The sequence below is a fragment of the Trichosurus vulpecula genome, chromosome 9 (genome assembly GCF_011100635.1).
Source record: "Trichosurus vulpecula isolate mTriVul1 chromosome 9, mTriVul1.pri, whole genome shotgun sequence".
NCBI classification, from domain to species: Eukaryota; Metazoa; Chordata; class Mammalia; order Diprotodontia; family Phalangeridae; genus Trichosurus; species Trichosurus vulpecula.
Genome location: NC_050581.1, coordinates 5,730,654 through 5,753,112, shown reverse-complemented (window position 1 = coordinate 5,753,112; position 22,459 = coordinate 5,730,654). Strand labels below are relative to the sequence as shown.

General features: G+C 40.7%; 1 protein-coding gene across 1 annotated transcript in view; it reads left to right on the top strand.

The window, feature by feature from the left end:
- Nucleotides 1-5,397: 5,397 nt before the first annotated feature.
- LOC118831698 (Grid2 interacting protein) overlaps nt 5,398-22,459 on the top strand; it is a 152,215-nt gene continuing 135,153 nt past the window's right edge. The window contains 3 exon segments of the mRNA XM_036739121.1: nt 5,398-5,793; nt 5,944-6,000; nt 21,834-21,988. Coding sequence (XP_036595016.1) covers nt 5,398-5,793; nt 5,944-6,000; nt 21,834-21,988 — 608 coding nt within the window.

Genomic DNA, 22,459 nt, shown 5'->3' with positions numbered 1-22,459 from the left:
ATATGTTCTTGCAGCCTGCACAAAATCAGTGTCTCATTGTAAATTTGGGACCTTTTCTTGCCCTGGTACCCAGCCATAGTCTTCTTTTAGTTCCTATGTCCTGGAATTTTCCACTTGGTGTGCCACTCACTAAATTCCTCCACAGTGTCCATAGACCTCACTGTCTGTCTCCCTGTACTGACCTTGGCTGGAAATATGACTCATGATTTTTCTTTCTTCTATTTCTTGATCAGGACTGGTGTGTTTTATGAATTTTTATGGAGGAGGTATTTCAGGAAGCTTAGCTGTACTTCTTCCTGCTACTTTCCCATCTTGACTCCATCCCACCCTTCCTTTTAAAGTTTTTTTGATTAGCTTTGCAAGATTCTGGCCTAATATATATTTTACTAGCCCTTGTTGGGTGCACTCCATCCCTGGTCAGAAATTCACTATTCCTATATTTTATTTTCTTTTTTTTTAACATTCATTATTCCTATATTTTAAATCATGGCCCAGAAATCCAAATTCCTTTATCAGAGACTACCTTCTAAAACATCAGTAATGTAGGTAGCTCACAATCAGTGGCTTCAATCTTCTAAATTAAGTAGGAAGTAGATTTGTCTCCTAATAGAAAGAGAAGTATGATGGAGCATTGGAGCAACTAAGAGTCTTCAACTTCACCTTGAAATAGGATTTAGAGATGGAAGGCACCTGATACATAATGTAATTTAATTCTTTCCTTTTACAGATTTTTTTTAAAAAAAGGTACATAAAGTACATAAAGAAAAAAGGTACAAAAAGTGTCCGATGTGACACAAATAGTAAGTGACAGAAATGGCACTGTAATTGAAGGCTTCTTAATCCAAGTCCAGCTTGCCTTCTACCTTCCTATGCGGCAATGTGCTGGGTTTGGGAGTGGCTGATCCCTGATCATATCCCCTTTTCCACTACAACTCTAGATAGAGGAATTAGAGACACAAAGAATCGGCACGGTTGTTTCCTTGCACCCTTTCTTCACCGTCCCAAACCCAAGTTGTGTCATTGCTAATAATGGTGGTGCTTTGTCCTAACTGTACTAGGTGTATAGGAACTGGAAATAACAATTTGATGAGAATGTAGGCAAACCAAAGGCTTCTTTTATGTAAGAGGCAGGGAGATTCATACCAGCTTCTCTGAGTAAAGGTCCCAAAGGCTTTAGAGGATTCTTCCTAATGTTCTTCTAGTGTTCACAATTTGTGTGGTACTCGAGCTTCGAAGCCTAATGGGACTAATAAAGACAGTTGTCATATCAGGGAGGATATATATTAAATATGACAGCATCCTATTCTTCTCATGATGTAGAGGTGACCCTAGGTTTTCTAAGGCCATGGTGGAAGAATGTAAGCTCTAGCAGGTTCTACCATGTCTGTGTTTTGAAGACTCTAACCCTTAGTACAGGGAAGTTATGTACCAGGTAGCTGGCCATTTGGTGATGAATTTTCTCGTCTGTGGCAACCCAGGAAACCAAGAAAAACACAAAATGGCCTTCGGTCTCCCCTCTTTTATGGACCCTTTTACTTCTCTAGGGATAGTGGTAGACTAACCAAAAGGAGAGCACAGTGCTCAAAGAATCACAGTTTTTCGATCAATGGTTCTTAACATTTTTTGTATCAGGGACCTCTTTAGCAGTCTCATGGACCGTTTTCAGAATAATATTTTTAAATTCAAAAAGCAAAATACATGGGATTAAAAAAGAAACCAATTATATTGAAATATAGTTATTAATTTTTTTTAAATTTCTAGGTAAAGAGCCCTTCTGATAATCAACAAACATATGAACAGCCAAATTAATGTGAAATTCTTGTCCACTCTCTAGTGAGTAGATATACTAGTAGAATATTTGATATTCTAGTAATTAATCATATTAATCCTGGCATTCATGAAATGATACAAAAGGAATCATCAACTAAATGGAAAGGTACTTCATAAGTTCCCTTGGCAGAAAAAAATAAAGAGTCGGTTTTATAAACTCTCAGTCAGCAGCAAAAAACATAATTTCATGGGGCATTTGATCTTATATTCAGATGCTAATGATAATAAGAATTTGTAAAAATAGTACCATGAAAATAATTTCAGTTTATGAACCAATATCTGTTGCAAAGGATGAAGAAGCAGAAAAATTTTTATGAAGACCTTGATAAAAACCTTTATATTGAGTCAAGATAGACTTTGCTACTCAGTAACTTTAATGCAGAATTGGTCAAAGGAGAAGATGGGAAAAAATACGGTTTTGGAGTAAGAAACAAGAGAAACAGGAAACTTGTAAACTATATGAAAGCTTCATATTTGTATGTCCTGAATACTTTGGGAGGCCCTACACATAGTGACAGCCAAATAATTTCAAGTGAAATTTATCATATTTTAATATTGCAAATAATTCAATATTAACATAAGAAGTATTCTTGAATCAGCTAAATATATGCAGACCACTTGTTAGAGCAGAGATCAAACAAAGTTAATACAAAACTAGAAGAATAAAAATTTTAAAAGATGTGACATAATATTGGAACAACTCCAATCCGACCTATTTTAAAAGCCATTGAAATTGAAAAATGAGAAATGGATAGACAAATATCAACAGCTTATGACCATTTCCTAAAGAAGTTTAAGTGATATATATCAATTGTGAAAAAGAGAACAAGTGTCTAGAAATTACTTCAACTAGCAAATACTTGATCCCTTGCTAAGCAAAAGCTTATGGCAGCCAAGGGCAATACTGGTTTAGAATAAAAACCCATCCTCATTATGGAGGAGGATGGTAGAAAATGATATGCTTCATAAAACAGCTAGATGTAGTGGAGGGAAAAATACAATTAAGAAAGTTTGACGAAAGACCCAACTAAGTGAAGACATTCCTAGGACATTTGAGGATGAAAATGAAAGGGGAATAACAAAACAGATGAAAAATAGAAAGGATTTGTAAATATTTTTATAACAAACTTTATTCACCATCAAAGACAGTGTAGCCATCGTACTTGTACTCTAACACCATCATCCTAGATATGCTTCATGACGAAGTAAAAATGGGGGTGAAGAAAATAAAGATGGGAAGAATGTCTGGACTATATCAAATACACACAGAGGGTGGGTGTCCATGCTGAAACTGAGGGATTGGTTCTCAGCTGTCTGAAATATGGAATCACATGAAAGACTTGGAAAATTTTCAAATCTTATTCTAAAAAAAAAGAGAATGTCAATAGCAGCCTGCTTGTATGATTACTTTCCAGTCTCTATTTAAAATTTTTATGAGACTAATCTAATTCAGGAAAAGTATCTTTGATGGGAGTACAAGGAGAGAGCAGACAGATTTTTGCAAGTGATATCCCACGGCATTTTCTAGTTCTTTTAATGGCTCCAATCTTTTCCCTATAACAAAGGCTAACCTTTTAGACATCAATATTCTTTGGAAGGTGTTATGTTGCGGAGTCATGGAATACTCCAGTCTTTGAAAAAGTGAAGTTACAGTTCTCCCAAACGGCAGTGGTGAGATGCATGAGTAGGCTCTGACACATTAGCAGTGAGGAAGTGTTCATTGGTATAAAGGTTATCATTGGAAAAATATATGACTAGAAAGAAAGATTGGTTAGTCATACACTGAGATCAAGGGATTGCCAATGGACAGCCCACATTCTCAATTGATCCACTCAATGCCAAGAGATCTAGAAGCAATCCTAACACATTAAGTAGATCCGATGTTTAGGATTTATGGGAGGAAAGGAACCAGAAGTGAGAAAGGATGGATAGTGATGGATGAATTGTAACCCGTATCCTTGGGGAGTGTACTCACATCAATCCAATCACAGATTTAACAAAGTATTATGACTGAATCTAAGAGCTGGAAGGTACCCTCTGAATTATCTATTCTAATACTCTGTCCAATGCCAAGCCTAACATTCTAGCCCAATGTCTATGAAAATTGTCCATCCAGCTTCTTTTTGAATAACTCAAATAACAGGAAACTCATTGTCTATAATGGTATGCAGTTTCTTTTCAGACAGCTTTAATTGTTATAAAGTTCTTCCTTATAGTGGGCCAAAATCTATTATGATCAGAGCCATACTAAATGAAACAAGTTCGTCCCTTTTTGTGTGATGTGGTATATAGAGAGCTGACTTTGAAGTCAGGAAGACCTGGGTTAAAATCCCACCTCTAATGTATCTGGGCAAGTGTGACTCTGGGCAAGTCATTGAGCCTCTTTGTGTCCCAGGAAACTTTCTATGATTGTAATTTGTAACTGATTTGCCTTGGCAGAAGAAGGTTCCTCAGTAGGAGTCCTCTATATTGATGAAATCACAGGTCCTGGCTTCTTCCCCCAAAATCCTTTTTCATGTTACATCCATTCAGTTATTTGGAGAATGTTGTGTTTCCCTTAAGTTTTTTTTTTCCAGGATGAACACCCCTGTCTGATTCTGGTGAATTCACACTATAAGTCTGAATTATTATTTCTGATGCTTATGAACTGAACTCTAGGACTAAAGGGACTCAAGACTTTAAGACTCTTGTTTCATCTTCATTTAGAGTCTTTTAGGGAAAGCAGTATAGGTGAAGTTGGTGAAATGTTGACAATGTTGGCATTTCTAATTTCTAAACCATTAGGTAAATGAAGATGGCCTCTGGTTCTGCTTTTTCCCCCTTTCCCCCCAATCAGCTTTGCATTCTATGGGGAAAATCAGTGAAACAAGGTTAAGAAGTATTGCAACGACAAACAAGTCCCAAATTCCTCTAGCATTTTTAGGTTGACAGAGCACTATTTTCCTCACAACAATCCTGTAAAGTGTGAAAAATCATCACCCAGACTCTACAGATGAGGAAGCTGTTACAGCTAGTATATAACAGAGCTAAGACTCAGGCCCAGGTCTTCTGATGAGTTCAGGGCTCTTTCCATTATGGCACATCATCAGTCAGTCAGCCAACAAACCTTTGTTAAACATCAGACCCTAGGCATAAAAGAATGGCAAAAATGCAGACCATGGCCTTAAGAATCTCATGCTAGTGGAAGAGAAAACATGCAACAAAACACACACACACACACACACACAGATGGAAAATAATGTCAGAGGGAAAGCACCAGCTGAAGGAGGAAATGTGAGAGAGGGAAGGGAGACGTCCACAAAAGAACTCCTGCAGAAAGTGGGATTTGAGGTGAGCCTTGAAGAGAGCTAGAGAAGCCCCGCTGTAAACCTAAGGAACACCCCTGCCTTAGATACTCCAAATTTGTATCTTTTCTAGAATAAGCCAACTTGGCTTGACCATGGTTATTTGGTCAGAAACTAAAGAGGGTATTGGGGAGGTGGGAGAGTTGACTTGTATAAAATTCTTGAGGTACTGTGAAGGTTTCTCATCCACCTTTTGTGTGATCTTCCCTTTCTAGTTACCATCATGCCAATGACCAATCAAGGATGGCCTGAGGAGTTTGGCTTTCGGATTGGAGGGAATGGTCCATGCTACATCCTCCAGGTAGAAGAAGGAAGCAGTGCCTGTCTGGCTGGACTCCAGCCTGGAGATCAGATCCTGGAGATTGAAGGCCAACCAGTAACCTCCCTGAATTGCCAGAGCCTGGTGACCTTCGCTCAGCAGTGTGAGAACGTACCTCCCAGCATTGGAGTGGTGTCCCGGGTCCAGCAGATTGAGCTTCCTCCTGGTCCTGATGGTAGCTTTGGTTTTACCCTGTTGAGAGGCATCCCCCTGCAAGTGGGGAACATTAACACTGGCTCCCCCGCAGAAGAGGCTGGCCTTAAGGCTGAAGATTACATTCTAGAGATTAACGGCATCCCTGTGAAACAGTACGAAATGGCTACTCTTCTGATTGAGTCCTGCCAGGGGAAGGCACTAGGCCTGGGGCTACTAAAACTGGGGAAACATAACCGAAGCAGCAGTAGCAGCAGCAGCAGCAGCAGCGGTAGCAGCATTCCAGAGTTTGTGCAGAGCCCTGAAGCCGTGCACCTGGAGAGGAGGCACAAGGCCAAGGAGTTCAACAAAAAGGTGAGGTCCGTGTCAGGAGCACTGTTGCTAGGGAAGGTAGGGCATCTGTAATTTTAGATAGCAATCCACTTTTCTAGTTGAAGGAGTGATCCCCCAGATCATGCCCTCTAACTAGGTGTCCCTTTGAGTTTTGTCCTGGGTCCTTCTATGCTACTTCTCTGGGTGACCTTATCAGATCCCATCAATTTCGTTACCGTTTCTAGGCTGATGATTCTCACATCTACCTTTCTTACCCTGAGTTTCTCCGTTGACTTCCCATTTGGCATCGCCAATTGCCTGTTGGACATCTTGAACTAGATGTCCAGTAGCCATCTTAAACATGTTCCGTCCAGAACCAGAACTCATTATCTTTTCCTTGTTACTGTAGAGGAAAATACCATCCTCCGAGTGCCTCAGGCTCTCAACCTGGCTTCCTCCTAGCTTCCTCAGTTTCTCACCCTCCACATCCAAGTTGTTGCCAAGGCCTGTTGATTTCATCTTTGCAACATCTCCTGAATATGCCCCCTTTTCCTCTCTGACACCATTCCGGCTCTAGTGCAGGCTCTCATTACCTCATGCATAGGTCACTGCCACAGCCTTCTGTTGGGACTGCCTGCCTCGAGGCCCTTCCCATTCCAGTCCATTCTCCATTTAGTCACCAAACTGATTTTCCTACAACAAAGTCTGATCATGTCACCTCTCTACCTAATACACTTCAATGACTCCTTATTGCCTTTGGGAGCAAATACAAGGTGTTCTGTTTGGCGCTTAAAGCCCTTTATAACTTATCCCCTTTTTCCTTTCTAGTCTTCTTACACCTTACTCCCAAATGTACTCTTCAATGCAGTGACACTGGCCTTCCTGGCTATTCCACAAACAAGACATTCCATCTTTCAGCTCCAAGCATTCTCTCTGGCTGTCTGCCATGCCTGGAATGCTGTTCCTCTCCTGCTCCAACTACTGACTTTCTTGGCTTCCTTTAAGGCCCAACTAAAATCCCACCTTTTACAGGATGCCTTCCCCAACCCCTCTTAATTCCAGTGCCTGCCTTATTTTGAATTATTTCCTTTTTATCCTTTATATGGATGTTTGCATGTCTACCCCATTCAATTGTAAGCTCCTTGAGGGCAGGGGCTGTCTTTTGCCTCTTTTTGTGTCCCTAGTGCTTAGCACATAGTAGGCACTTAAAAATGTTTATTGCTTGACTCCAGGCAAGTGCAGTACTCATGCCACTACCCTGCTTCCTGGACTATTTCAGGATCATCTTAATTGGTCTTCCTGCCTCAAGTGTCTCCCCTCTCCAGTGTGTTCTTCACACAATTCCAAGTGGTTTTTTCAAAAGCACATATCTGACTGTGTCAGTCCTTTGCTCAATTAATGCACCCCAGTGCCTCCCCATCATTTCTGAGATCAAATACAAATACCTATTTTTAGCATTTAAAGTCCTGTATAACCTGTCTTTAAGCTACTTTCCCAGCCTTATTTATTATATGTTACTCCTATCCATACACTCTGCATTCTCACAGTTAGTCGAATGCAATGCTCCACTTGGACTCTATGACTTCGCACTGCCCTTCCCTCACCTCCCCATGCCTGGAAATGTACTTCCTCCTCCTTAGCACCCTCAGTTTCTTTCAGAGTTCGGTTCAAGCACCATCTTCTGTATGAACACTAACTTGTTCTTCCCCCTCTACAAAAAATTACCTTTTGTTTACTTTGTATTTATATATGTATTTCCATAAATACATATATACATATATGTCTGTCCCCACTAGAACATAGAATATAACTGAGGTCAAGGACTGTGAAGTCATGCAAAATATATTTCCATATTAGCCATGTTGCAAAAGAAAATGCAAGCAAAATAAAACAATAAAAATAAAGAAAGTAAAAAAAATCTGCTTCCCTTTGCATTAAGAGTTCATAGCTCTCTTTCTGGAGGCGGTTAGTATTTTTGTCATGGATCCTTTGGCATTGTCTTGGATCATTGTCTTTCACAGTTGCTAAGTAGCTAAGTCTTTCACAGTTGACCATCTTTGCCATGTTGCTGTTACTGTGCACAACGTTCTCCTGGTTCTATTGAGCTATATATTTAAAGAAAAATCAAATAATTGAATATGGGGTAAGGAGGGAAGGGGAGATGTCAAGCATGACTTGGTTGTTTGGATTGTGAAGGAGGGGGAGGATCACAATGCCATTAACAGAAATGGGAAATTCAGGATTGCAGGCGGCCTGATGGGGAGAGATTAGTTTAAGCTTCATGTTAAGCTTGATTTGTGGATTATTGTGCCATTTCAAAACAGAGTCACTGCTAATAGATTTTAAATGGGAATATCTTTGCCGGTTTGCAATAGACTTCAGTGAAATTTTGCCCTTGGGCAGACTGATACTTGATTGAATTGAGAGAATTATATCATTGACTAGACTAACCATTGGTTATAATGAAATTGTTAGAACATTCAGTTTTCCCTTCTAATGATTTCACTGGCAATATGAGAATTTCACAGGCAGTCTGCAGAAGTGCTCTTCTGTCCATATGTGAGTGATGATTCAGTAGAATTATTAACCAGTGAAGTGAGGGCTCTGCTTCAACTCTAGTCCTTGGCATTTCCAATTTGTCTATCAAAACCTGCAAAGGAGTAGGCAGATTCTGACCTATTAGAGACTAGGCACACAATTTTCATATTGAACCATTAGGAGACGGTGATTTTGCTTTTGCGTACATTTTACAAAGTGGTCTCCAATACTTAATATGGAAATTGGGAAGGTGGCACCTTGTAAATCTTAAACCAATCAGTCAAGAAGCATTTATTAAGGACTTACTATGTGCCAGGCATTGCACTAAGCACTTAGGATATAAAGAAAGGCAAACACAGTCTCCACCCTCGAGAAGCTAGCATTCTTATCGGGTAGACAACGTGCCAACCACTATATGGAAACAAGTTACATACAGGAGAAACTGTACCTAATCTCAGATGAAAGGCCCTAGAACTAAGGGGGAATCAACAAAGGCCTCTTGCAGAACAGGAGATTTTAGCTGACTTTTGAAGGAAGTCAGGAGAAAGAGATGAGGAGGAATACCATTCTAAGTGTGGGGGACGGCCACTGGAAATGCCTGGAGTCAGGACACAGATAATAGTCTGTTTTCCAAAAAGAAAAGCCTATAAAAATGAGATCTCAACCTTCCCCCCCCCCACATACACACACCCCATCAGCATACTTCTACCACATCAGGTCCGTGCTGCCTGGTGCTCCCAATTCTAATCTATGGTTATACGGAGTGATTGTCTGTCCTCTCTCCCTCCCTGTCCTCTTCCTCCTCACACTACCTGGCTCCCTTTACCATTCCATCCCACCCCTCCCATCCCTTTTCCTGTTTCATTTGTCTTGATACCCTCTGTACCTATTCAAAATGTGATTGCACCCCTGTTTCCCACTGCCATCTTGGTCTTTCCCAGTAAGTACTCAACAAACTGGGCATGCCTCTTCCCATTTCATAATTTCATGATTTAATTTTCAAATCAGTACTCATACCTGCTCAAACTCTTCCATTGCCTTCTCTGCTTCAACTTTCAGGCTGCTGAATACCACTGGAGAAAGTCATACAATCATATAGACTGGGTCTGCTAAAGACTATCTGATGTCAGTCGGACTCCCTCTGCTGCAGGACAGCCCTTTCATTCTTTGTTGACTATACCATTGTCCACTTATGCTTTAAAGAAAGGAAAGAAAGAAGGAAGGAGAGAATGGAGAATGGAAGGGAGGGACGAAGCACATATTTACTAAGCACTCGCTATGTGCCAGGTATTATGCAATGGGAATACAAATACAAGTAAAAAAGAAAATCAGCCCTTGCCCTCAAAGTGCTTCCATTCTGATAGGTAAGGCCACATACAGAAGGGAGCAGAATAGGGGTGGGGGTTGAAGATATGGTTTTTTAATCCAGAGGTGCAAGGCATCTGTGGTATGATTGAAAGAGTGCTGGATTTGGGGTTGGTGATCTACATTCAAATTCTTCCTCTGTCACCTACTACTTATGTGACCTTGGTTAAATCATTTACCTTCTTTGGGCCCCACATCTCTAGAATGAGGGAAATTGTATTATATAGTCTCTAAGGTCCTTTCCATCTCTGAATCTATGATGCTATGAAGCCAGTGACAGTGCTTAATTGCTATGTATACGGGTGTGACTTAAAATACCAATGTGTAAGCAAGTAAGAAAGCATTTATTCATCACCTGATATGGACCAGGCACTTCTTTGCTAAGTGCTAGAGATGCAGACAGAGAAACAGTCTTTGACCTCAAATAACTTACCAGGAGAACCAAAAATCCTCTCCATCTTTTGTATATGTAAAGATTCATTCTTTGGTTTATAACCATAGCCACAATTTGTAGAATCTGCCACTGATTTTTTTGTTTTGTTTTGTTCCTATTTGTTGTTGGTTGAAAGCGTTTATCACCCTCCTCCCCAAAAGGGGTGGTGATATATTCAAATCCAAATAGTTGAATACTAAGTAAATATGCTGCTGCTGTTCTCAACTGTAATTCTCTTCCTGAGGGGTTGAGCCTAATATTTCTTCTGCCCTTCCTGCTTTGGATCTCACTTTGGATTGATGCGTAAGCATCATTTTGGTGGTTAAGCTTGAGACCAGCATTGACAAAAGATGGTACGTGAAGAACTTCTATACGTCCTGAGGAAAGCCTAGGACTCGTGCTTTGTAATTCTACAAGGAAGAACACCATTAATGGTCAAATAGTTAAACTTCTCAGAAGCAGAGCAGTGCTCCTGGACCACAAGGTCTCATATCTGTCTTTGGAGTCTTGGCACCAGCACAGTGTCTGGCACATGGTAGAAACTTAATGCTTTCTTGTTATTTGGTTGATACCACTAAAGTCCTTTGGAGAGTTTTAATGTACTTTCACAGGCATCTTCTCATTTGATTCTCAAAGCAGCACAGGAAAGTAATAGGAGGCATAATCATTCCTATTATAGTTGAGAAAATTGAGGTTCTATGAGGTTCTTAAACTAAATATATCACAAAGAAAACTAACTGCTTTTTCCTTCCAACCTACCCCTCCAAGTTCCCAATTTATGTCAGGTATACCACTGGCCTTCCACTGGCCAAGATTCACAGCCTCAGCACCACCCCTGCCTTTTCCCTGTCCCTCACTCCACAAACCTAAGCTGTTGTCAGCTCTTGGTGATTTCTCCTCAACATCTCTCTCATTCATTTCCTTAGCTTTACTCAGACAGCCACTAATTTCATTCAAGCCCTCATCACCTCATGCTTGGACCATTGCAGAACACTTTTGATTAGCCCTCCTGCTTTCAGTCTTTTCCCTTTCCAGTCCATCGTCCAGAGAGCTGCCAAAACAATCTTCCTAAAGTACAGATCTGACCACTTCACTTTTGTGGTCAAGAATTTTCAATTGTTTCCTGTTGCCTCTAGAAAAAAAGGCAAACCCTCTCTGGCATTTAAAGTCTTTCACAGATTGGTTCCAGGCCACCCAAACTGGCAGTAACATTCTATCTCCCATTCTTTGTACCTTTGCTCAGACCATCCCCCAAGTGGAATGCTCTCCATCATCACCTTTGTCCAACAGACCCAAGAATAGAAGCATCTCCCCCAGACCACTGGCCCTGCTTCTAGCCCTTCCCCTTAAGTAACCATCTAGGGGAGTAACCCTCATGGAGAAGGGTCCTCACGTCTCTGCCATCACCACCAGTGATTTTAGCTATTTACTAATAGTGGAGTGGTCAAAGGAGATACTTTTCAAAAGCAGAAATGCGAACCATCAACAGCTCTCTGAAATGTTGTTCAAAATCACTAGCTCTGCTGTATTAACTCACTCCTAACCAGGGCGTGCTGGAACCAACTGGAACAGTCTGGGACTATATTGCTAAGTTTTCAGTGTGAGCATTTTGCACCTCAGAAATGAGCCACTGCTACAGATCCTAGCTTGATTTGTTGTTTTGTTTATTGTCTAGACTTAAGAAAATGATAGAGAAAACGTTACTGCAGATCAAACTTAAAAGCGTCTTGCGTATTTGGAAAGCTGGTTGTTCAACCTTTACTTGCACACCCCTGCACCTAACTAATTCAATTCAGCAAACATTCATTAAGTGCCAAATATGTGCAAGACCTCCTCTTAGGCTTGGGATATAATTATGAACTCAGATAAAGTTTCTGTCCTCAACGAACATAAAATCTCTTAGGGGAAGATATGATGTCCATATTTTTATATTTTTCATTATAGTTTGAGAGTTGGATGGGACAAAAAAGGGAGTCAAGTTCAATGCCCTCATGTTATAGATTAGGAAAGGATGGGTAATGGGTAGGATGGCCGGTGCTAGTACTGGGTATATGACCAAGCTAAACAATCAATCTGTTGTCATGGAGGTGAAAACCAGAACTGGAAAGAAAGTAGAGCTGGCAGTCAGAATGTAATCCAACCTCTCTGGTGCTTCAGTGAATGAGCAGGATTGAAAGAGCTGTGAAAAAGCTACATCAAGGACAGGTTCTTTTAAAGAGCGGTGGGCTGGTTATGGTCCTTGATTCGGGGAGTCATATGGGACATAGAAACACTTCCTGATTTGTTGGTTGCTTTACCAAAATACATTTTTTTGTTTCCTTCCCTGTTCAGGTACTCCATGTATGTTCTTGTGAGTGGGAGTTTGAAGATGAAATTGCAGGGCTTCTTAGAGTTATAACAGAGCTGAGCTTCTTGACATGTGGCACTCAGAAAAGGAGCTGAATGATTTAAAAAATTAACCCAATGGTTCAGAAGAGCTAGAATCATATGAAAACAATACACTGTGACTTGAGCCCTTCTCGGTGCCCGGGGAGAGTTAGGATGGGAAGGAGTCTATTTCTTGGGGTTTAAAATAGAAGCTATGTGGCCCAAGAAGGCCCTGCATGATGGGGATGAAAGAAAAAGGTTTCTTTTTCTGGTTGAAAGTTCATTTGCTTGATAGGTGTAGCACCTGAGTCCCCCTCTCCTTTTATGGAGCTTCCAAGAATTTCAGGTTCAGTGTTCAAAATACTTGGTGGGTCCACATCCACTCAGAGTGACAGCTCATGAGCCCCTACCAATGGGTCACCTTTTCTTATGGAGTCAGCCAGAAGACATAATTAGTTCAGAGCAAAGGAATTTAATGAAATGGCCTAGTAAGGAAAATGACAATAAAACATTCCCCCATATATGCACATACATACATACATATATATATATATATATATATATATATATATACACATGTACATACATATACATGGCATACTCTTTCATAAATTTACATACCATCGGTAGGAACATTGGGGATGCACAGGGGTCAAGCATGAGGGACTGATGCCTTCAGTATACATGTGAAGGTCCCAAAGTGACTTACACTTCCAATGGCCTTGTGTTGTCACCTCGAGTCTCTGCTGGGCTCCTTGGGTCTGCTGTTCACTGGCTTCAGGGCCCTTGCTAGGCACATTATTCTACTGAGCTTTCTTGGTGTCAGTTTTATTGTGCTCTGGGAGTGTGTGGTTTCCGTTGGGCGTTGATCCCAGCCCTTGTCTTTTGAGATCATACCTTGAGGAATGGCCAAAACGTTGAAGCTTCAGTCTTCTAGGGTACAGTGGTGAGAATTTAGCCCCGCGAGGGCTAGGCAGATAGCGCTTGACTCGTGTCCACCAAACCTAGTGAACAGAGACCCAATATGGTCACCCGAGGTTAAGGTCAGGTCTTTTCTTTTTGACCCCAGTTTTTGAATGGAGATCCAAGCTTTCAATTACCAGGTAACTGTCTAATTTAGGGATAAAAATTCATGGATGTTCCTAGAATCCAATTTGAGCTAGAACAAAAGGTAAACTAAGGGGCGAGTGAGAGTTCTTCACCGACAGATGTCAGCATCAAAGTCTGGCTGCTTTAGTGTTATACTTTGGCCAGTAGAAAACCTCAGTGTCCCTACAGAAATGATGTGGCTTGCCTTCAAATAGGACCAGGATCAGTCGAAGGAACAATGAATGTTCACTGGAAGTCTGAGGAGGGGGCCCACGATCTCAGCTCTCAGATATCTGAAGGGCCGTCATACGGATGAGGAATTCGATTTTCTCTCCTTCATCCCAGTTCCAGGAAATCAAAGGTGATTCATTATGAGGACGACGATGCAGTGAGGGTTGGCCTTTGGGTGTGGAAGCCCAGCCCCAGGCACTTACTAGCTGAGGGATCTTGGACAATTTCCTCGATTGAACGTGTTTGCCACAGGTGAGGAATCTGTCAAATGCAGACAATAGTAGCCGAGTTCACAGGGTTGTTGTAAGGATCAAAGGAGATAGTCTGTGTAAAGTGCTTTGCAAACCTTAAAGTGCCCTATACATACCAGCTGCTGGCTGTTATTATCATTAGAGGGTGGGCAGCTAGGTGGTGCAGTGGATAGATCACCAGGCCTGGAGTCAGGAAGACTCCTCTTCCTGAGTTCAGATGTGGCCTCAGACATTTATTTAGCTGTGTGACTCTGGGCAAGTCACTTCACCCTGCTTGCCTCAGTTTCCTCCTCTGTAAAATGAGCTGGAGAAGGAAATGGTGAACCACTCCAGTATCTTTGCCAAGAAAACCCCAAAGGGGGTCACTAAGAGTCGGACATGGTTGAACATTATTAGAGGTGATCCCAAATGGAATGTGCCACGCGTCGGGGTGAGGTGGAGAAAAGGAACACTTCCTCTTTAACCGGAGGCTGGTTGAACATTCACTGGGGATGGGATGTTGTCTAACGGTAGCCATTTCTGCAAGGAGAGAGGGGAAGAAAAAAAAGAAAAAGAAATTTACATGATAACTTCACTATATATTTAAAAGAAATGGCAACTTGTACGCAATAGATTTGCAATTTCATGTGCAATCATCTTTCTATTATATTATGTAATGGAAATGTTTGTTTTACTCCATAAATTAAAAATAAAATAAAAAGAAGAAGAAGAGATACATGCTTTAGGTACAGAGTGGACTAAACAGCCTCTGGATTCCCTGTTTGCTGGGAGGGAAGGTTCAGGATTTAAACAGATTGGGGGATTGTGGAATCTTTAAATTCGTATAAAAGCTTTTGGTGATTCAGCTCCCACCAGTGAAATGAGAAAAATCAAAGGACCTTCAGCGAACCCCACACGGGCGTTTTATAGCCGGTCATCTCTCTCTGTTCCAGTTTTATAACCTTGAAGCAGCTGACACTTAATAGAAAATTCAATACCGGTCATGTGACGACTTTCTATTGATGGGTACCTTGTGATCTGGATGTGGGTTAAAGGCACCTCTGGTGATAAAGTGGAGCACGCACCAGGGGGCAAGAACTATTTTTTCCCCCTTACTTATGTAATGTATGTCTCAGCCACCCCCATTCTCATAGGAATTCAGACTGTTCCTTACTTTGATTTCAAAGCAATGAATTTGCAAGGGTGAAAATGAAAGAAGAGAGCCTCTGCCGGTGAACTTTCTTAGTCCTCTAGAAAGTAAAAAATTGCAAATGATGAAACTTCTAGGAAGCCCAGTTTGAGAAATATACAGTTGTTCTTGACAGTCACTCTGATTGTCCCACTTGGTCACACTTTTTAAGCAAAAGACTGAAGCTTAGATCAAGTCAGTGTTCTGCTAGATGGAAACATGAGGGTCTTTTCAGTTCTGTGGTCCTATGGCCTTTAGACACTTTTCTCAAATTCCTTTGTCTATATTTGAACCAAGACAAATAAAATCTGATTATCCATATTCTTGTGTAAGAGGAAAGAGACTTTTCTCCCTCTCCCATTCCCCTCCACTGCCTCCCATTCTAGTCCCAAGTCTACAAGTTCCTGGTAGTATCTGTTCTTCCCTACTCATGGGATCCCTCCTCCTGGTCTCACTTGGAAGGGCGCTTCCCCATGAAAGGCAAGATGTATTCCTAGAATCTAGAGTTGAATCCTGGAATGCGTTTCTTCTTTTTTTTAAAATTAATTTATTTAGTTTTAGTTTACAATATTCAGTTCCTCAAGTTTTTGAGTTTCAAATTTTCTCCCTCTCCCTGTCTTTCCCCCTCCCCACCCAAGACAGCATATAATCCGATATAGGCTCTACATATACCTTCACACTAAACATATTTTCACAATAGTCAAGTTGCACAGGAGAACTACTGCAATGCATTTCTTCAAAGATACAGCCTTCTAAATGGTAGTAGGTAGGAATAGTGGAAAGGATGCACTGAGTTCTATACTTTACACTTTGGGTACAATAAACTTGAATGGTTTGGCTTGGGCACCTAACTGCCAATGATAACATTGCTTTTGTAGGAAATATGTTCTGAATTCCTTTTGGGAATGCAATCCACTCAGAAGTTAGGGGACTGTCTGGACACAAAAGATAACCAATGATTTTTATAGCATTTTTATAGCATTTCCTGAGTTTTAATGAGCTTTCACAGAGATCTTTTCATTGAATCCTCTTAGCACCCTTGTAAGGTTTTTAAGGAATCGTTACTCCCTTTTGATGGGTAAAAAACTAAGAACCATGGAGATTAAGTGATTTGTCTGAGGACACACAGTAACATCTCGTCTGGTACTCTACTCTGTTATTCCAGTTAGCTGTGTAATCATTTTTGTCCTTGCTTTAAAAAAATGCATCCCACATGCACACACAAATGCACATGCCGAGTGCCTTTATTGTTTTAATATAGTTTCCAGGCTTCCAGTGGGTTATTCACATTTAAAATTCTTCCTTTCCTGTGACCTCATTTTGTCTAAAACTGAATAACCCTTGAACATGTTTCTTTTGGTTTTCCCTCTCTCATCACAATGTGGGATTTAATTGTGTTGTGATCACTATTCCCTAATTACCCACAATTACTTTCCTATACCAGGCTCTCTCTGTTCATTACCAAGGAAAGAACACTGGCTCGCATTTGTATAATCCTTTATTGTTTATTGAGCACACTCTATTCAGAACACTTCTATGAGCGAGGTAGTGTAAGTATGCTCGCCCCTATTTGACAGACGAGGAAATTGACATTCAAAGGATTAACAGAATATACAGCCCATAAATACTAGAGCCAAGGCCTAAATTTAGGTCTGCTGACTTTCTTTAGCGCCACGAGTCTAATATATGCCTTTTTTCCCATTCTAAAGCTTTTGTTCTGGGAAATCGTAATGTTTATAGCTGGGATTTATTTTTGTTAGCTGCCCTACTGTTCAGCATCACATCATTTTAAGTTCACTTGCTTTAATGGATCTGTGATCTCATTAGCTTTGGTTTTCCTTTTACTATGGCTCATTACAATTTATTCTCACTTCTCTATCCTCTGTGAGTCTTATCCTCCTATTTCTCTTACTCCTCCGAGCAGTCAAGGTGCCCATGTCTTCCTTTAGGTTTTTTAACATTGTTTGGCTACCAATAGAATATGTGAGCCGCCCACTAGTTATCCCTTAACAGTTGGTTGCTACGTGAGCAACCTATTTCCTTTTCTGGTCCTACATCTGTTTGATTATATCTTTTTTTAAAATTGTATTTTATGTATTTAGTTAAATATTTTCTAATTACATTTTTCAAAAATTTAACATTCATTTAAAAAAGTTTTGAGTTCCAAATTCTCTCCTTCCCTCTTGCTCCTTCTCTATCCAGTGAGAAGGCAAGCAATGTGATAAGTTTGATTATACATTTTACACTTTTCTTTGATGTTTAGCAGCCTCCTCAAGCCTGCCATATGCCACTCTTTTTGGGTGAGAAGAAGAGAAGAGGAAGGGAATAAGTCTTTATTAAGTCCCTGCATGTGCCAGGCAGTGTGCTAAGTGATTTATAAATGTCTCATTTGATCCTCATAACAACCATGGCAAGTAGCTGCTATCATTATCCCCATCTTACAGTTGAAGAAACTGAGGCAGGCACACATTAAGTGGGTTATTTACCTTTAAAATTCTTCCAGTGGGTATGATTGTACATGTATAGCCTATATCAGATTGCATGCTGTCTTGGGGTGGGGGAAAAGGAGAGAGGGGGAAAATTTTAGAACTTAAAATCCTATAGAAGTGAATGTTGAAAACTAAAAATAAATTAATTAATTTAAAAAAGCAAATGTGAGTTCCAGTGGGTTATTTATCTTTAAAATTCTTCCTTTCCTTTGTCCTCATTTTGTCACATAGGTTACACAACTAGCTAAGTGTCTGAGGCCAGGTTTAAACTCAGGCCTTCCTGACTCCAGGCCTAGTACTCTGTCTCACCTATCTGATGAGCATATCTGACCAGAGAAGTGTGTAGCAGGACTTTTTGTTTCTTTCTCTAGAAGGTCCAGTGTCTAAATTTTCAAATTTAGGTGACTCATGAGGTAATCCAAAAAACTTGTACTTTGCAGAAAATTTTCGTTCTCAGGCTGTAGTGCTGGATTACATTGTCTAGGAACTCAGCATCCCTATTCCTCTACGCAGAAGGTTACATGGTTCATAAAGATTTCCCATGAATTATCCCCTTGGGTCCTGTACATGAACACATCAGGCCCCTCTCTATATTATTGCCCTAGCTGGCCCACCATGTCTTGTGTTGGGAAAGTCCATTCTTAGGACTCCCAAGTGCTTACTGCCCCAAGGCAGTCATTCCGAGGACAGGGCAGGGTCTAGCAGACGGTATATATAGGCACTGGATTTCCTCCTCCAGGACTAAGCCCACTTTGTTGAATCCTGGTCTATGTAAACAAGTAGAAGACAGAAAGCAGACTTTAAAAAGAAGCCAAGAGTGGGCTGTTGCTGTCTTTCATAGGTTGTTAGGAAGGGGCTGCAGCCATGACAAGAGTCCAACCTTTTGAATCTCAAGTCAGACAACCAATCATCTCATTCCAGTCACTGAAAACTAGTCAGAAGTGGTTTGTGTGACCTTAACAAAATGTCAGCACACATGTCTATGTTCTCCATGGTGTGTTACCCTTCAGATGCCTCCTAAGTTTCATTCGTGTAAGCGTATCAAACCGATCAGAGATTTTTCTGCTCAGTCCCCTTTGTACTCACAACTATGAACTCACATTTATTTTTTAAAATTAATTTATTTTTAGTTTTCAACATTCACTTTTATAGGATTTTAAGTTCTAAAATTTCTCCCTCCCTCCCTTCCCTCCCCCCTCTCCAAGACAGCATGCAATCTGATATAAGCTATACATGTACAATCATATTAAGCATATTTCTACATTAGTCACATTGTGAAAGAAAATCAGAACAAAAGGGAAAAAAAACATGAGAAAGGAAAACAAGAGAAAATAATATGTTTCGATCGCATTCGGACTCCATAGCTCTGTCTCTGGGTGTGGATAGCATCTTCCATCATGAATCTTTTGGAATTGTCTTAGATCATTGCATTGCTGAGAAGAGTGAAGTCTATCACAGTTGATCATCACACAGTGTGGCTGTCACTGTGTACAATGTTCTCCTGGTTCTACTCTCTTCACTCAGCATCAGTTTATGTAAGTCCAGGTTTTTCTGAAATCCACCTCCTCTTCATTTCTTATGGAACAATTGTATCACATTACATTCATATACGTTGTTCTGCCATTCCCTAATTCATGGGCATCCCCTCAGTTTCCAATTCTTTGCCACCACAGAAAGAGCTGCTATAAATATTTCTGCACGTGTGGGTCCTTTTCCCTTTTTTATGATGTACGAGCTCACATTTAAACTAAAATCACTAAAATAACCTAGCACAATGGCTAGCTAGGCACTGCTGGGCCAGTGACCTCCCCTATTGCCATCTTGGCTTGCCCTGGGATTCATTGCTCTGGGGTTACCTGATATCTCAATGGTGAAATAGCCTCTCCAGTTCCCCCATTGTTGTTCCCTTACCCCCACCTTGGCTACTCTGAGGAAAGTCACTATCCATAGAATCAGAATTAGAGAAATTGTGTGGGACAGCAGCTCCACCCAAAATTAAACTCAGAGGCTTCTCAAAGTAGAAGGTAGAAAGGAATTTTATCACAAGCCCGCGGGAATTGGTAGGGAGAGGCGGCACCCAGAGGTCAGAGCAGCTATATACCCTAACTGGGCTTTGCTCTCATTGGTGGAGTTGAGGCTCACAATCTAGCGGAAATCTACCCCAGGTACAAGGAACAAGGAAACGCTAATTTAGCCAATACCAACTCTTAAGAACACTTTCATCCTTATTTGGCAGAGGCTCATGCTGAGGGGGGGTCAGGCTGCTCTAAGTTTTGGATTCCTACAGGTCCTACAGGTCAGGTGATTTTTAGTAACTCGAAACTTAGGCCTAGCTGTCAATCAGAAGCCCTGAGCCATGCTGAAAAGTCCTCACTTTTATTTATCCCACTCAATTTACAGAAAGGCTGAGGTTTAGATTTTATGAGAGGTCTTCACCATCCCACTCAAAATAGTTATGGGCTCAAAGTCTAAGGATTTTCCTCAGGAAGGGGTGAGTAAAAGGGCACCCATTGTACAAATGTGGATCGGGTAGGGAACAGGTAATTTATTCCCACACAGGAAAGCAATAAAGGATCCTTGAATGATTAGAACGCACTCCAGTGACTAGTCAGGACTAGTACAATCATCTGGGAGGCTAGTAGTATTCAAGTCTCATTGGTACATACACAGTTTTTTTGCAAAGCTGCTAATGAGCCAGTTCACATTTCAGCTCCACTGAACATTGTCTGTTCAAATACCAAGCACAAATTTTTTTTGAAGGCTTCCCTCTCTGATACTGATTCTTCCCTTGTTGTAATCCCAATCCCACTACTGTTCCTGCAGCTGCAACGTCTTTGATAAATGCTGCCCGTGTCACAGGCATTCGCAGGCCTTCCATGACCTTTCAGTATCCATGAGGTGAATGCTAGAGACAAGGAAGTCCAAAAGGAGGGGCAGGGCATCCAGGAGCAAACTCCATGGGGCTTAGGAGGCCCTTGCCCTACCATCATGTGGGACTTTAGAAAGATCTTTCCTTCATCCACCTCTTGACCAGAATCACATCTTGTCTTCTCTAGAGAGACCCACCATCATCTCTAAGGTGGGGCACCCAACCTCATCAATGGTGGGGAATGCGTTGGGGTCATGGGGGAACACTCAATTCAACACTGAGTAGCTAGAAGCAGGCAGAGGATATCTCTGTGTGCTCAAGTCTCCACATGGTCCACAGGGGTAGAGAATATCCATGTGTTCTCCAACATGGAGGACTTGTTATAAAATAAAATAATGTAGTAGGGTTCTAGACTGTGTCTTTTTACTGAATTTTACAATTTATTATCTCTCCTGTTTTTCACTTTGGAAAATTTAAAAATTGGATTTTATAGCAGTATGAATTTATCTTGTTTTGTTCATTATCTGCCTCGTTTCTCCCTCCAAAATGGACCACCAGGAACCAAGCCTGTGAGGTTCTGACAATTGGCTTTGTCCTCCCAGGAACATGAGTTCTCAACTTCACCTCAACCATTTTCTACCCTATACCCACATCTTTCCACTCTCCTCTATTTCTTGCTCTAACAACTGTCATAAAATTAGTCCCCTCATTGCCTCTGGAATGGACTTACCAGTGGTCTACGTTATTGTTCCACTCCCTGTCTTTGTGACTTTCCATACCATAATTCTCTTCCTTGGCCATCAAATTTGTATGCATGTGTGTGTGTGTGTGTATATATATAATGTATATGTATAGGTATATACACACATATGCACATATATGTACACATACATATATATACACACACACACATATATATGTGTATATATATATATATATATACACACACACACATATATATATATACACACATAGATATTATACATGCACACTAAATACAAGGTGGCCGAAAAGGGAGATGGGAGAGGCTAAGAGATTTTCTTGTTCTTAAGTTTATTCACATTATTTTTTTCAGGTGGATGAAATCCTTGGGGATCAGCCAGAGTTGAAGGAAAAAGTGTTTGCTGTTTTAAAGCAGTACGCTTCAGAGCGGAAGGTGGACTATTTAGCTTATGCTCTCTCCATGATTCTCACCAGTGAGGATCATCAGATGCTCATTGACAACATCAGGTACCTTGGCAGTTCAAAGCAGAGTGGGTGGGATAGTAGCATAGACAAAATACAAGGTTACTTTCTCCTACAATCCAGGAGGATTCGATTCTGGGTATCTAGAAATGTGTTATGACTAATAATTCTAATTTGTATTCATAAAAAGCACTTTAATTTTTTGACATGCTTTCATAACCCTCACTTTAAAAAATATACTTTTTTCCCCACTTCTGTAAGGAGGAAGTATATTTTGGAGTAGAGGTTAGGAGTCAGGTTCTGGTAGAGCAATTCAGTTTCTACCTTCGGGCCTCCATTTCTCTACTTATTAAATAGCTCTAAGATTCAGTGTTCTGCTTCAGTAAATATTTATTAGTTGCTCACTGTGTGAAGAGGTCTATGGAGGGAACCGAGGGAGGATTTGGGGGTAGGGGTCCAGAGCTTTGATTCATTAATGTAGAGAACTGGGATTTGGAGAGGAGGGGAAATAAAAAT